The following is a 14,480-nucleotide window of genomic DNA, read 5'->3' as shown; positions in this document are numbered from 1 at the left end:
AATATAATTTATATTATTAATAAAATATATATATTTCTACACGCGTTATAAATATACACAGGGTGTACACGCAAAAATAAGTCGAGAAAAAGTATTAAAATTTAATCGTGATTGATCTTAAAGATAACAGTAAATGTAAGTGCTTGTACGGATCATTTAACACCAGGTCAACGTTCACAATCAAACAATACACCCTACATACTTTATATCTTATATTAATTAATGGATTTGATAAAAATTGCAGGATGTATCTAAGCTGAGGGATCTAATGTACAAATATATATATTAAATTATTTCGACACTATATAAACGTAAAATATTATCGTTTAAAATCCTAATTTAAAAAAAAATAAAATTCTAAAAAATTAAATCTGTGTGAATTTAAATGTGCATTTGTAAATAAAAAAAATATATTTTTATTACCTTCCTGTCCGGTTAACAACGATTGAAAAAAAAACCCATTGTCTTCAATATTCAACAACTGCTGTTACGTTTCCATTATGAACTTCTAACATTTTTACTATATCCGCGTAATACCGGTTGTTATTAGCAATCGTTGTCATAGTTAGACTGATAAAACCAAACTAAACGTTGGAAAAATAAGTCATACGGTTGAAGAAAGAACGTAAACATTACGGGGAACAATGAATACAAAAGTGTTAGCGATAAGTTGTCAATAAGTAATTATAGAGACAGTTCGGTTTACAAAATTTTTCAAACATGATTTTTTCAACTACAATGTGATTACTTTTATTCGACTTATCGTAACACGCGTAAAATATCATCCACGGTCCAATTTTATTGGAACCAAATTTTTGTTTAGAAAAACCAATAGAAAAATCATTGAGTATTCCGAAAAAAATTTCGTACGAATTAATAAGAACAAAATATGTTTAATATACAACACAAGAAAATCAGCACGAACATTTATAACGACAAATTAATATAATTATTAAAATGTAATTAAAAATTTGCAAATTATATTTATATTATTGTATTTATTAAATACAATTAAATTTATATTTTTCTAAATAAGATTCCAAAATTAAACAAAAGGGGGACAAAAATGTGATGAATAAATAAATGAAACGATTAATAAATCAATTCACGAATAAAGAAACAACTATGATCCTTATAAACTTATAGCACCACTCGGAGGAGGAAAAAGAGGAGTAAGAGGAGGAGGAGGAGTAGGTAGAGAAAGGTAACACGAGTGCCGGAAGTCACAACGTTCCTCGAGCAACAATGTTTCCGCCGTGGTACACAGGGCTCAACACAACAACACATCACCGCAAGGCACGTAGCATACATTTTGCAATGGTATGCGTTTACCGCGCCCATCATCGCGTAAAATACTTTTTTACGCATGTGATGCATGCGTGTGATATACATATATATAAAAGAAATAAAGAACGAAAAAAATATATATATATAAGAGGGGTGGTGAGCAGAATGAAGAAGAAGAAAAAAAAAGAGAAAAAAAAAAAGAAGGAAAAAGAACACAGGTATATCGGTGAGTTCGAGTTAACTTGAATGAAGGAATGAAAGAGGAAAATTGAGATTGTGTATATGAGAAAGAGAGAGATAGATAGATAAAGAGAATGATGGTGAGAGGGTGAGGGAGGATCTGAGTCAGCTAGCTTGCTTGCTTTCTTGCTTTCTTGCTTGCTTGCTTGCTTGCTTGCTTGGATCGAGTAGCGTCGAGTCAGCGAGAGAAACAGTGCTAACTGCTGCCCTGCAAAACTACTACCCAAGAGATCCTATCTATATCTATAAAGCGCAATGCAACCTGCAACCGTGTAACTGGTGCCGACTTGCAATAATGTCGCCATTCATAATTTTTACACGTATAGACAGTTATCTTCGTCAATGAAGAGAGAAAATATGCTACGTGTTAATTTTATAGCTTTTTTTTGAGGTTATTTCTTTATCAGTGTTTTGTAAGACTTTTGTCAATCACATTTTGTTTCTTATTTAATCGTTGCTATTATTATTTTTCGATCGTTTTTAATGTATAGGAGTTTAATGATGGTATTTGTTTTTTTTATATTTTGTTTAATTTAATTGATTTGATTTATTTTTGGTTTGAAAGAGAGAGAGAGAGTTAATTGTTTTTTCTTGTTTTCGTAATGGTGGTTTATATTTTGAGGTTAGGAAATATTTGAAATGTTGTTATCTTTTATTATCGAGGTCTAATTACTTTGATTATATTATATTTAATAGATAGTTAAGTTATTAATAAAATATTATTATTAGTATTATAAATATATATTATTAAAATCATATACATATAAAATTGTATAATAAATATTATAAATAATTACTATAACTATATTATAGCAAATAACTATATTATATTGCTATTAATTACATCAATGAAACAATACAATTCCAAAATAATATTTATTTGTTAAAAAATAAATTTATCTTTTCGTAAAAAAGTCGAAAACAATGTACGTAAAAATAACTTATGATCATAATAATAATACTGTTACACATACATTGTATAATAAAATATTATGCTAAATATTTTTTATTTGTGTATAAAGTATACAAAACATGGTTTATCAATTTCGAATGAACATGAGTTAAGAAAAATTATTAAGAAAAATAAAAAAATAAATAACAATAGGTAACACTTGCGTTCATTAAATTTCGTGACCAAGCGAATTTTATTTTTTTTCTACCATTTTGTGTATACTTTTTAATTACGTGTCATTAAGACAGAAAGAGTCAAAGTATCTTGTTTAAAGACAAATGGTGTAATTTAATGGTTAATGTTATGATGACCTTGGGTAACTAACCAGAAGAAGAAAAATACGAAAAAGATACGTAAATCTAAAATTATTTACATAAATAGAAAAAACCCCGTGTTGCATTATTTTGACACGTAATATCCAGTTGTTATATTTAAATTATTGTTATATTATTATTATTATTATACATTTTCTTTATATTCAATTTGTTTGTAGGTTTCTTCATTTAATTGATAATAATTCTTCATTTATTTTTTCACATTGTTTAATATTTTTTCTCAATACAATTAATTTTGTAATTATTATTTTTTTTATTTTAAAATGATAATTACGATTAAGTAATAAGAAATGATATCGTTAATACATCTTTAAAATGAAAATGATTTAAGAGACACGTCAACGTTGATGTAGATCGAACTTGATAACGTTAATTAACGGTCAAATAACGTTCGAACGCAACAAACGTTCGAAGCATATTACCATATCGACGGTAGATAAATGCCGAATAACCAAAATATGAATCGATTAAGGATCAAACCTGCTAAAAACGATGTCAGCCATACATATGTATCCGAGAGAACTTGAACGTGGCCATTCAAGCTGTCAACATGATTTTCAATACGTAAATTTGCTACGATAAAAAATGTAGACGCGGACAAATGTGAAAAAGGTAGTCAGATGTAATATTTCGAATAAATACGATCTTATTGGAGTTAGAATTTTTCTCTTTGTTCGGATTTTCTACATCGAATTAGAATTAATATTTTATATAAATGTATAACATCTTTTTATAAAGTATTTTTAATTTCTAACTAATTACAGAAATATAATTAACGATATTTTGTATGATAATTATCAAATAATAATTTGTAATATATATTTTAATTTATAAATAAAAGATTTATATTCATAAAAAGAGTTGTACAAATTTAGCATCAAAAAATAATTAAAATCAAGTAGTAAATTTTTATTAAAATAAACATTAGATTTATTTTTAATAATATTAACCCCTACATCATTTATCATCCATTAACAATCATATACATATATAAATAGATATAATTTAATATTAAAAAAAATATATTTAACGATACTTTTTCATGATAATAAAAATTATAAATTTAAAACGAACATTTAACTATTCATTAAATATCAAATGTATTATAGAATTTCGTAATATGATATTATTATACTGGATTAATAATTGTAAAGGTTTTTATTCACACAAAGTCGTACAAATTTACAAACAATGTTGATTCGAATCGCGCTTTCCTGTAATCTCAACGGGATCATAAATATAAGAGACAAGCGAGTGGCCATAACTCGACTCGAGAGAGAAAGAGGAAAAGAAGAAGACGCTTTTCTCCAGGAACGCGTTGTTCAAAGTAATTCTCCGATACGTCAAGCTCAAGCTCAACGAGGAAACTAAGTTAGACATTTGGTATATCGTAGAAAGTGTGTGTTCCAAAAATATGCACCGTGTATTAAGAGAAACACGAACGTATAGTAGAGAATAAAAAGAACGCGTCCTAATAATTATTTCAATTAAATTCACAAAACTTCATATTAAATACGATATAAATTTTCTTACATTTATATAAATTGAATGAAAAGTATCTCAGCGTAATATTTGATCAAATTAATTGGTGAAAGTAAATTTGTGTCATAATTATACTTAAAATATTATTATTATTCAATTAATATGTTTCTCTAGTCCCAAAATAAAATTATTAATAAATAGGTATAGTAGAACTAGAACTAGAACGTCCAATTAATCATAACGAAGTTCTAGTTCTTTTGAATATTCAAATTCCCTACGATACCTATTTATTAATTATTATTATTATTATTTGTTCGTTGTAAGAAACAATAACGAAAACATTTTCATATCAAAACTAAAACAATTATTTGTATAATCTTTCTCGAAAATAGTTGACACATGTAACTGAGAAATAATAAAATTGTAGGAAAGCAGCCATCGTCATCTAATTTGATTATAAAACGTTATCGTCAATATTATCATTCTCATAGTAAGTACAATTTGTCTCAACAAATCTCATCGCATAAAAGTCGTCGAAGCGAGACGGGTGTTAGAGAGTTGGGTGTTGTTGTTACAAGCAAGTGAATCGTTCACGTTCGGATAACAAATCGTTATAAACCGTACGTTTATATTAAAACACGAGTTAAAAATCATTTCATCCATTTTCGAAACAATAATATATATTGCAGATGTTTTATATATTTGATTATTATTTACGAACAATATGACGATGCTATCGAATAAAAATGCGAAAAAAAGAGTATTCTTTGTAAATTTTTTTTGAGTACATACAATTTCTTACTTTTCCATTATCGCATCTTATCGTATCGATATTACTAATACAACGTATGATCAGTAAAAGCACTTTCTTATCTATTATTTTAGATCATTGGTAAACACTACAAAAAAGATATTCATTGAATTAATGATTTAAATTAATGGTTAAGATTGACAAATAATTGAATTATTGAATTTCTATGATAACGTTATAAGTTTTTATTAGGATTTTATATATTACAAGTGTTACATTTAATATGAAATATGTCTGAGCTTATGTGAAATTACAAATGATTTATTTTTTCTATTGATATATAAAAAGTTAGATAAATTTATTGCTTAATTGTATTTTAAAATAATGTTTCAATGGTACTGGAAGTAATTTTTATTTTTCATTTCAATTGAAATGAGTTAGGATGCATAAAATTAATCTTTTAAATGCAATATTTCTGTTTTTCGATCATCGTACGTCTGTTTTGAAATAAGTTTGCTATTATAAATGATCTAAAATTGTTTTTATATACTTCTGTTATTAAAAGTATATGTATTACTTAAATTTGATGTTACAAGTTTGAAATAACACAAATATTTCAATAGTAAAAAGCAAACAAGGTACCACAAGTAATTCGAATTTTATTGGGGTATGTAAAATATTAAAAAGTTAGCATAATTTTAGCTAAATATTATTAGAATATAATAAACCATCCTAATGGGAATCAAGAAAATACTTTTCTTCGCATAACCGAAAAGAATTCGAATGAACAGCATCATTTTTTCCCGTGAAATAAATAATATAACCCTGTTCGCAGTGCATTTTTATTAAAACGAGTTTGAATATCATCAATAAATAATCTTAATATATATAAATGTATTTGATTTTATATAATTTGATATTAGAAACAAAAATATATCTAAAAACTTTAGGATAATAATGAACAAACTGGTTACCCCAAATAATCCAGTTGTTCTTACAGTGCATAAAATATCCAAAATATCCTGACACAACTTTAGTTGATCATTATTTTTTAGATAAGCAAACCATTTCAATGGGGATGAACCAAAATCCTTTATTAGCTTTTCGCATAATTGATAACAAGATAAATTCAGATACAGCAGTCTCATTCTCATGAATTCAATATCCCTACACATATTCTGTTCACTGAACAAATCAGCATCAGAAAAATATACAAAAATGGTTACGAAAATGTTATTGGATTCGATTGAAAGAATTCTGGTGATGATTTGAACAACCCGTCGATTAAATTTAAACGAAGGAAATAGAAGTATGACTAAAAAGATAGTAGTAAACTAGTAGTCATTGGTTCAAGACGAGATAATTATTCGTAGGACGAGCTAAAGCTCCTCGATCATTTCGCGAGCATTGCTTTAGGCGTGGCAACACATGTTCTCAGCTCCGGCGTTAGGTGCACGTCGAGTCGGAGTATGTGCTGAGAGTAAGTGAGAGAGAGTGAGAGAGAATGAGAGGGGTGAGTATACCTATATGCAACGTGTCAGGACACGTGGTACCCGAACCTCTCAGGCTTGCCAACGGCTATTCATTTTACACTACGGACAAGACCCTACGCTACAAATTACCCGATGCGGCTACAAAACCGAAATTAACGGCACACCTCTACCTAACTCTCTCTCACTCTCTCTCATTCCCTTACATTTTCTCTCTCTCTCTTTCTCTTTTACACTCTTAGTTGTTAGTTATGTGCACGAGTTACGCGACAAACGATACCGCGATTCGTGTCCAACTTCCGCCAAGAAAATCATTCTAACTCATTTCATCTAGCAACGAGATTTCTTGGAACTTCTTAGAGACACAGAACTCGTTTCTACGATTATATGTGTATCTTAGGATATTTCACGATAAACTTTACATCCGCCGGCATTTCACTTTGGATTTACTTCGTGGGAAATGAGAAACTTTGAACCGATTGATCGTGTCAGTTCGTTTTTATTCCGATATGTATTTTAAACGATAAAGAAGAATATTTGTTACATTTTTATACTTGTTTATTATGGATATTTCTTTTTTTGAACTTATTGAAAATAATAAGTTTTTTTTCGGTCATATGCGTTTGTTATTAAGCGATACAGTTCGGTAAACTCTTTTCTAATACTACGAAAATGATTGATCGAATACGTCATTAAATTACCCGGCACATCGATCACGTTCGTTGAACTTTAACCCCCGTCGCAAATCGTACGTGACGATGATTTAAAAGTAACCGTTGCCGAGTAATCTGGAGTAAGTAAACCTTTATTTCTTACTAATCTATACGCGTTAGGATTTAATTTTATTGAAAATATTTATTGCCAGATGATTAATTTATATATATAATCGTCACGAATATGAATTTAACGTGAAAAAGAAACAATAGAGTAAACAGAAAAGAGGATGCTGATGTATTTTTGGCCAAACAATTGAATAAATTTACTTGATAGAGAATATTCAAATTATATTTCTAATAACGAGGACTCACCTGTAGATTTGGCGATCCTCGGAAGGAGAACTGTGACATGATGTGTCGGCCGCTCAGGGCCGTGATAATCGGGCGCCGCTACGCGATCATCATTTTTAAACTCAGGGACACACTACTTCATTCGGTCTTTTATTTTTTCACGAGCTTTTATTTCTCACTTTTTCGAAATCCGCAAAACACTAATAATATTCTTTTTGTTCCAATTCTTCTTCTTCTTTCTTTTTTCGAAGTATCACAAAAAAAGTTTAACCAGTGTCACTGTTTTACGTCGAACTGTTTCTTTGTTACTTACTTTCGATGATAACAAATCGAAATATTTAATATTAAACGTGAACGATATATATATATTTAGTTGATTACACGCACGTTTTAATTAAGATTATAGTGCACACGAGGATGATGACTATACTCGGCCCTGAAGGCGCCCTCCCGACAGATGCACTCTCACTGTCACACGCAGAGACACACCGGAGGATCCAGACTATTGGATCGAGCGTGTTAAAGAGAGGGAGTAAGATAGATAAAAAAGAAAGAGAGAGAGAAAGATATTACAATATTTTTCTTCTTCTCTGTTTCTTAATCTTCTTTCATCTCAGCACACAAACAGCAACAGCAGCAGCAGAAACACCAGCAACAATCCAACAAGTCTTCAATTTTACTCCAACCTCGACACTCAACTTCATCAACTTCTTATTCAGTTTTTTCTCCCCTTCTACGATTATCAGTTCACCCAAGTGAAATAAAAACCAAAAGAAAAATCCCAGAGAACTGTCGATGACATAAATCGGTACACTTATCAAAACGAACGAATCCGTCGGACGTCGCGTACAGTACTTTTCTTCTCACAACTTCTTCACACAAACAAAACTCGATCCGTTGATTTTTAAATACTGAAGAATATAAAAACCCCAATCGGATAGATTGATGTGAGGGGGGATTAGAATGAGGATTTAAAAAACGAAGAACGATGATTTAATGTTAAATCCTTCTTCGATCACAGTGTTGAAAAACGTCAATTCCAATAGAGTCCAAAAGAATGAAGTGACGAACAGTCGTCGGTCAGCAGCGTGAAGCGCGCGCGCGCGCGCACACACACACGTACAGTAGTTTAACACGATGAGAGTGTCGTCGAAGCGCGCGAGGTTTTGGTAGAATTATATTATAGTGGGTGTTGTGAAGTATTAAGATATAATAATAATAATAATAATAATAATAACAACAACAACAACAACAATAATAATAATAATAATAATAACAGCGCAAATGGTAGTAGTAGCACAAGAGATGATAGAGCCCTGGAGCTTTTAGGGATGGGCGATGAAGACAACGATGAAGTTGTCCTTTGACGATGACGATTATAACTCAGATTCGTAGTTAGAAGAATACAAAATAATGTTCCCGATGAAGGAAACAAGAGCTAGGAAAGCTAGCGAGCAAGCGAGCTAGCAAGCTATCAAATAAGCAAGCAAGCAAGCAAGCAAGCAATTCTCGCGCGCGGGCTGGTGCTAGCAACGAGGCTGCTGCCCAGCGCACGTCGTTGATCCGATCGACGCGCCAGCTATGATCGGTCGCGACTATCCTCCGAATCGTCGTTTCTTTTCGACGGAATCCAGTCCTCCGCTTGGTGGATAGGAAGGCGGTGGGTATACGAGAAAGAAAGAAGAGAGAAAGAGAAAGAGAGAGAAAGAGAGCGCCGTGGCAGCAGTGGCAACAGCGGCGGTGGTGGAGGCGGTGGTACCGTCACCGGTACACTAGTCTCCTCAGAGGAACGAAGAAAGCAAGCTTTTGATAGAGAGAGAGAGAGAGAGAGAACAAGTACGGGACGGCCGGTTGCCCAGCGGGAGGAGGGGCGAGGCGCGGAGGGGGAGGAGCGAGAGCGAGAGGGACGGCTCGCGATACTTGGTAGGGAGAAAAGGTTCGAGAGAGAGGGAAAACGAATCGCGCGCGCACCAATTCTTTTACCACCTTTCCTCAAATCCTTCTTGTCCTGCGCGTATCTGCTAGAGCTGCGCTCTCCTCTATACCTTTATCTTCCTTCCTTCCTTCTTTCCTTTCGTTTTTTTTCCTATTTCTTGGTTTCTTTCTTTCGTTCTCGCACTAAATATTGTCTCTACCCCTCTTTCCTTCTTCTTCTTCTTCTTATTCTAACACCTCTTCTTGCTAACGCGTTAATCTTATTTTACATATATTAGGGGTTTCTTTTTTTTATTACTTTATTCCTGTTTTTTTTTTTTTTTTATTATTATTAATAAACTTTTATTTCGTCCTTGTTTTGCGTACGAGTAGTACGGATAGAGTACGGTTGAACGAATTTGTTTCGAGGAACTGTCGATTTTTAATTAAAGAAACGTACGTGTAAATAGTACGCACGACACACGACACAACACAACACGTGGGTCCTCGGCGGTGCGCGCTCGCTCGCGTACGAGCACGATGTGAGAAAGAGAGAGCGTAGTAACTGGTGGTGGGTGCCGGCGCTCTGCCTGCCTGCCTGCCTGCCTGCCTGCCGGCTGTGGGATTCCTTCCCCTCACTCTCTTGCTTGCTTGCTTGCTCACTCACTCTCTCACTCTTTCTCTCTTTCTCTGTTATTCTCTTTCTCTTTTCATCTTCCCTTTCCGTTCGTCGACACGTCTGACGACCCTGCTGCTTGTGAAAAGTTACTCCCTTTCGTTCCTGACACGCGTACAAGGGTTGGCTAAAAGGGTGACTTTATAGTGGGGAAGTTAAATGTCACTTGGATTTCTTCGATCTTCTATTAAATCACTGTTTTAGATGATTCCAGGCTCGTCAAGATGATTCCTTGATTGAGGAATTAGATAAGGATAACATACACTCGCACACACACGCACGCACGCACGCACATGTACACACGAACGATTAATGACGATCAATCCCTTCAACTCGATGCCTCCTCTTCTCTTTTCCTTCTGCGTTAGTTTCGGAAAAAAAAGGAAGGGTAAAAATTGAAGCTGGGAGTCGGCTTAACTTCGTACTCGAGTTGGGTGGGTGGGTCCAGGGCAGGGTCAGGGCATGGCAGGGCAGGACAGGGCAGGCCCTGCCAGTGTGCTGTGGTGGGGGACAGGTGCCACCTCCGTTGGTAGCAGCCACGCGAATCTTCGTATCTAGTTAGACTGGATATCGTGCGTGTTGTTCTTCCTTCTCTCTTCTCTCCACTTCTCCAACATACTACTACTACTACTACTACTACTATTAGTAATAATAATACTACTGCTACTATTACTACTGCTAGTATTAATACTATTAGTAGGATTTCAGTACTCCTGTTCTCCTTTCTTGGGGTTGATCGAACGTTCTTTCTTTTGATCGCGTCGCGTATATGAACAACTACGAATTTGTTGCCGGTTAACAGGAATATCAAGAGAAATAGCAACGACAACTGCAGCAGCAAAACTACCACCACCACCACCACCACCACCACCACCAACAACAACAACAACAACAACAACAGCAGGAGCAGCGGCAACAGCAGCAGCAACAGCAGGAGCGTTGGCAAACGCGACAATAAAATATGCTGAGTCTGGCCAGCAACGTACACTCTCTCCCTGTTTCCTCTATCCCCCACTCCAACTAGGTCTGCTGCTACAGCCGAGCCTCCTTCTCGATCTCTTTCTCTCTTCTTCATCTATCTTTCTCGCGCCTCGTGACGTTTTCGCCCCACCGTAGAGTCTCTCACACTTTCTTCCCTCTTCGTTCAACTGAATGTGCCGACTCCTACTAAAAGTAGTGGGGATGCTTGCTGCTTGCTTGTCGCAAGGGGACGCGACGATAGGGGCTTTACCAGGCTAGAGCCCCAGACCTGGGGAATGAGTGAGAGAAAGAGAAAGAGAGAGAGAGAGCTACTACACGACAATTTTAGTTCGATAGATCCGAAAGTTTAGCCTCGGCGGCGCTGCTTTACTTGCCGCTGACTTCTTCCCGGTAGTTTGTTCTCTGCCCCCACCATTCCTTCTACGATCCATTCCCCCACCATTACTTCCATTCTTCCTCCACTATTCACTCAGTCTCCCTCCCCCTCTTCCACCTTCTTGCACTTCACTTGCTCACACTCCTTCCAGTTCGCTCTTTCCTTTTCAAAGAGATCGTCACTACTTTGTAACCCCCCACCCAAAACTTCGTCGGCTCACCCACTCCCCAAACGCGCGTTCACGCACAACGCGCGACACTCGACTCTACACAATCTTTTTCTCTCTCTCTCTCTCACTGTTCTGTACCACCTCTTTTGGTCTCACTCTTACTATAGCGTTCAACGAACTTCTCTTTTTCTCTTTTCTTCACTGTGCCTAAATTTTTTTTTACTTCTCTTTTCTTTTCTTTTCAAACACTTAATCCTTCGACATAAAATACGTTTAAGAGTAACTGAAATGATGACGATAACAGTGTTATCATTAAAAATCTATTCGCGCGAAATGATGTGAATATTAAAAAAATCTTTATAAGCAATTTCGGTTGAAATCTATAGAGTTTAATCCCATAACTCAGGACGTAAAGTGAAGACCGACGGTTATCCTCGTGGACGTAGTGAGAGAACGAGAAAGGAAGAAACTTGGGTTCGCGCGCGTCGAGTAGCGAAAGTGCGTTTTGCGCAGTTCTTTCAGCTAAAAGTTGGTTGGAGGGAAAGAGGCGGGAAAAGGGGGCGGCAGCCTGTAAAAGAGAATAAGGGGGAGGACGTATCGTTTGGAGTGTATGATAGTGGGGTAGGGGAAGGAGATCGGAGTCCTCTCACTCACTTCTTTTTTATACCGCTGGACTTATCCTACGTTTACGAAAACATACAGAGTTACATACGCACATAGGCACAAACATGCATGTGTATAAAAGTGTGTACGGAGTAAGAGTATGAGCAAATATGAAAGATAAAACGCGTAGTTGAAAGAGATAGGAAGTTATCGAGCTAGCTAGCTAGCTAGCTAGCTTGCTAGTCAGAAAAGAGGATGATATTTCTCGTTGACTAGCACCATGTCCAACAGTACAGCATCCCCAAAAGGAGGGATAAAGAGTAAAAGCAGAATAGAATGGATAAATCGTCCCCTACCAGACTTCTTTCCTATCCCCACTCCTCCTGATTTGGTAGGTGCGGAGCTCGGCTTTTTTCCCCTCCGTGGGCGCGGACACTCGTCGCCACGCCTCCACCTCCTTCGTTCCTACCCCCACCACTTACTCTCGTTCTCCTCGCAGCCGACTCCGTGAACCACTCTCACTAACTCTCTCTCTTTCTATTTCTCTCTCTCCCCTTCACCATTTCTACCTCTACCTCCTCCACCTCCTCCTCCAACTCTTCCTCCCACACCTCCCCCACCTCCTCCTCCTCCTCATCCTCCTCTTTACTCGCTACGCTTCGTTCTCTCCTCACGCGCGCTCTACACTCGTCCTTCCTTCCTTTCCCAGGGCGCGTGCTGTGCGCTACCCTCTTGTCCTTCTCGTCAACGTCGGCTAACGCTTGGCTTCTTATTTCGTTTTCGTGCTCTGCTACCACCAAGAAGATCGTATTTTTCCGATCATTGGATCACTACCAACATCTTCTTCAAGAAGAGGACTAATGTGAAACTTCAGTGCATAACGTTTTATCTACGATTACATTACCTTTCTATATCGTTTTCTCTCTTTCATTCTTTCTTTCTCTCTCTTTCTCTGTCTTGCTTTAAGTCTTCTTCTCACCCCTGTTTACACGCACGTCGATTGCTCTCTCCCTTTCACCCCTTTTATCCTTCACCCTTGTCTTCGAGAGGGCGCTCTATACTCGTTTATGCGTATCTGTGTATGCGTGTGCGTGTGCGTGTGCTTAAAATAGGATGTGTGCGAAATTGTGTTACACTAATTGTGCATTTTTGTATTTCTATTATTTTTCTGTATCTCTAGTTTCATTTGATTTTTCTTTTTCTATCTTTTCATTTTTTTTTCTCAATCGGTGTTTTGTCGGATTCTTCACTGAGGATTTTAATAATTGTGCTGGCTTAAAGTTCAGTGTTTGTATCGAATCAATATTATCGTATTAAGCAGGATGTTTGTTAGATTTTTAAATGATTGATTTCATTGGTATTTGACATTTATGGAAGATAATTAGAAAAATGTTTGTTTTTCGAAATAAATCGAGTGTTTTGGTGACCCTCCCGTTTGACGACGAATTTACTGTGTTTTAAAATATACAATTTGTAAAATGGTGTATAATTTTGTAATAGAAGTGTACGATTATGATTAGAGTGTATAAATAATATCAATTCGTTAATCAAATGGTTTTTAATAACTCGACGTTGAAATGATCGAAAACAAATAATACACGGTGTTCGAATTTTGAATTTATTCGATATTCTTATCGAATTTGTACGTTTCTAATTTCAGTGTACACGTTCCATTGTTAAAGAAACATGAAACAAGATTAGGAACGAAAAACAAATGAATAAAGATATCGAAAGTTGTCGGTGATAAAAGACAAAAAAAAGAGAAGAAAAAGGTCACGCGAATTGACCCAATGTGTTCGTTACTTGCATCATGTTTGAACCCGTGTGCGATACTTGAATAATTCACGAAGAAAATGTTAACAACGTAAACCACCAATGTGCTTCGAAATTGTTTGAATATTTCGATTATTCGAACCCAAAATAATCCATGAAAAATATAAAATAATAAAATCGTCAAATAAGAACGGCTTAGGAAAAATAAGAAAAAGATGTTCGATGCGTTCAAGAAATTGTTGACATTAATACGTTGATTAGTATTATTTAATAACACGTAAGAAGTAATTATTTAATCTATATTTAATGTAAGAGTCGCTTTGTTTTACGTTCCAGACGAGAGTTGTGTATTTCGTTATAATTATAATAATATTAAGTATATATTTTTATATACTAAGCTTATAATGGTTGGGCTTTTATGGAAAAAATCGTAAGTATGTATAT

At 35.1% G+C, this 14,480-nt stretch overlaps 1 protein-coding gene across 1 annotated transcript in view; it reads right to left on the bottom strand.

Moving 5' to 3' along the window:
* Nucleotides 1–8,783, bottom strand: part of LOC106786551 (iroquois-class homeodomain protein IRX-6-like) — a 55,163-nt gene extending 46,380 nt beyond the window's left edge. Inside the window, exon 1 of the mRNA XM_014748055.1 lies at nucleotides 7,566–8,783. Coding sequence (XP_014603541.1) covers nucleotides 7,566–7,604 — 39 coding nt within the window. The 5' untranslated portion in view covers nucleotides 7,605–8,783. The remainder of the gene's footprint in view (nucleotides 1–7,565) is intronic.
* Nucleotides 8,784–14,480: the final 5,697 nt, after the last annotated feature.

This window comes from Polistes canadensis, unplaced genomic scaffold (genome assembly GCF_001313835.1).
Source record: "Polistes canadensis isolate GaletaPanama2010 unplaced genomic scaffold, ASM131383v1 scaffold_76, whole genome shotgun sequence".
Classification (NCBI taxonomy): domain Eukaryota; kingdom Metazoa; phylum Arthropoda; class Insecta; order Hymenoptera; family Vespidae; genus Polistes; species Polistes canadensis.
This window is presented reverse-complemented; position numbering and strand designations above follow the sequence as displayed.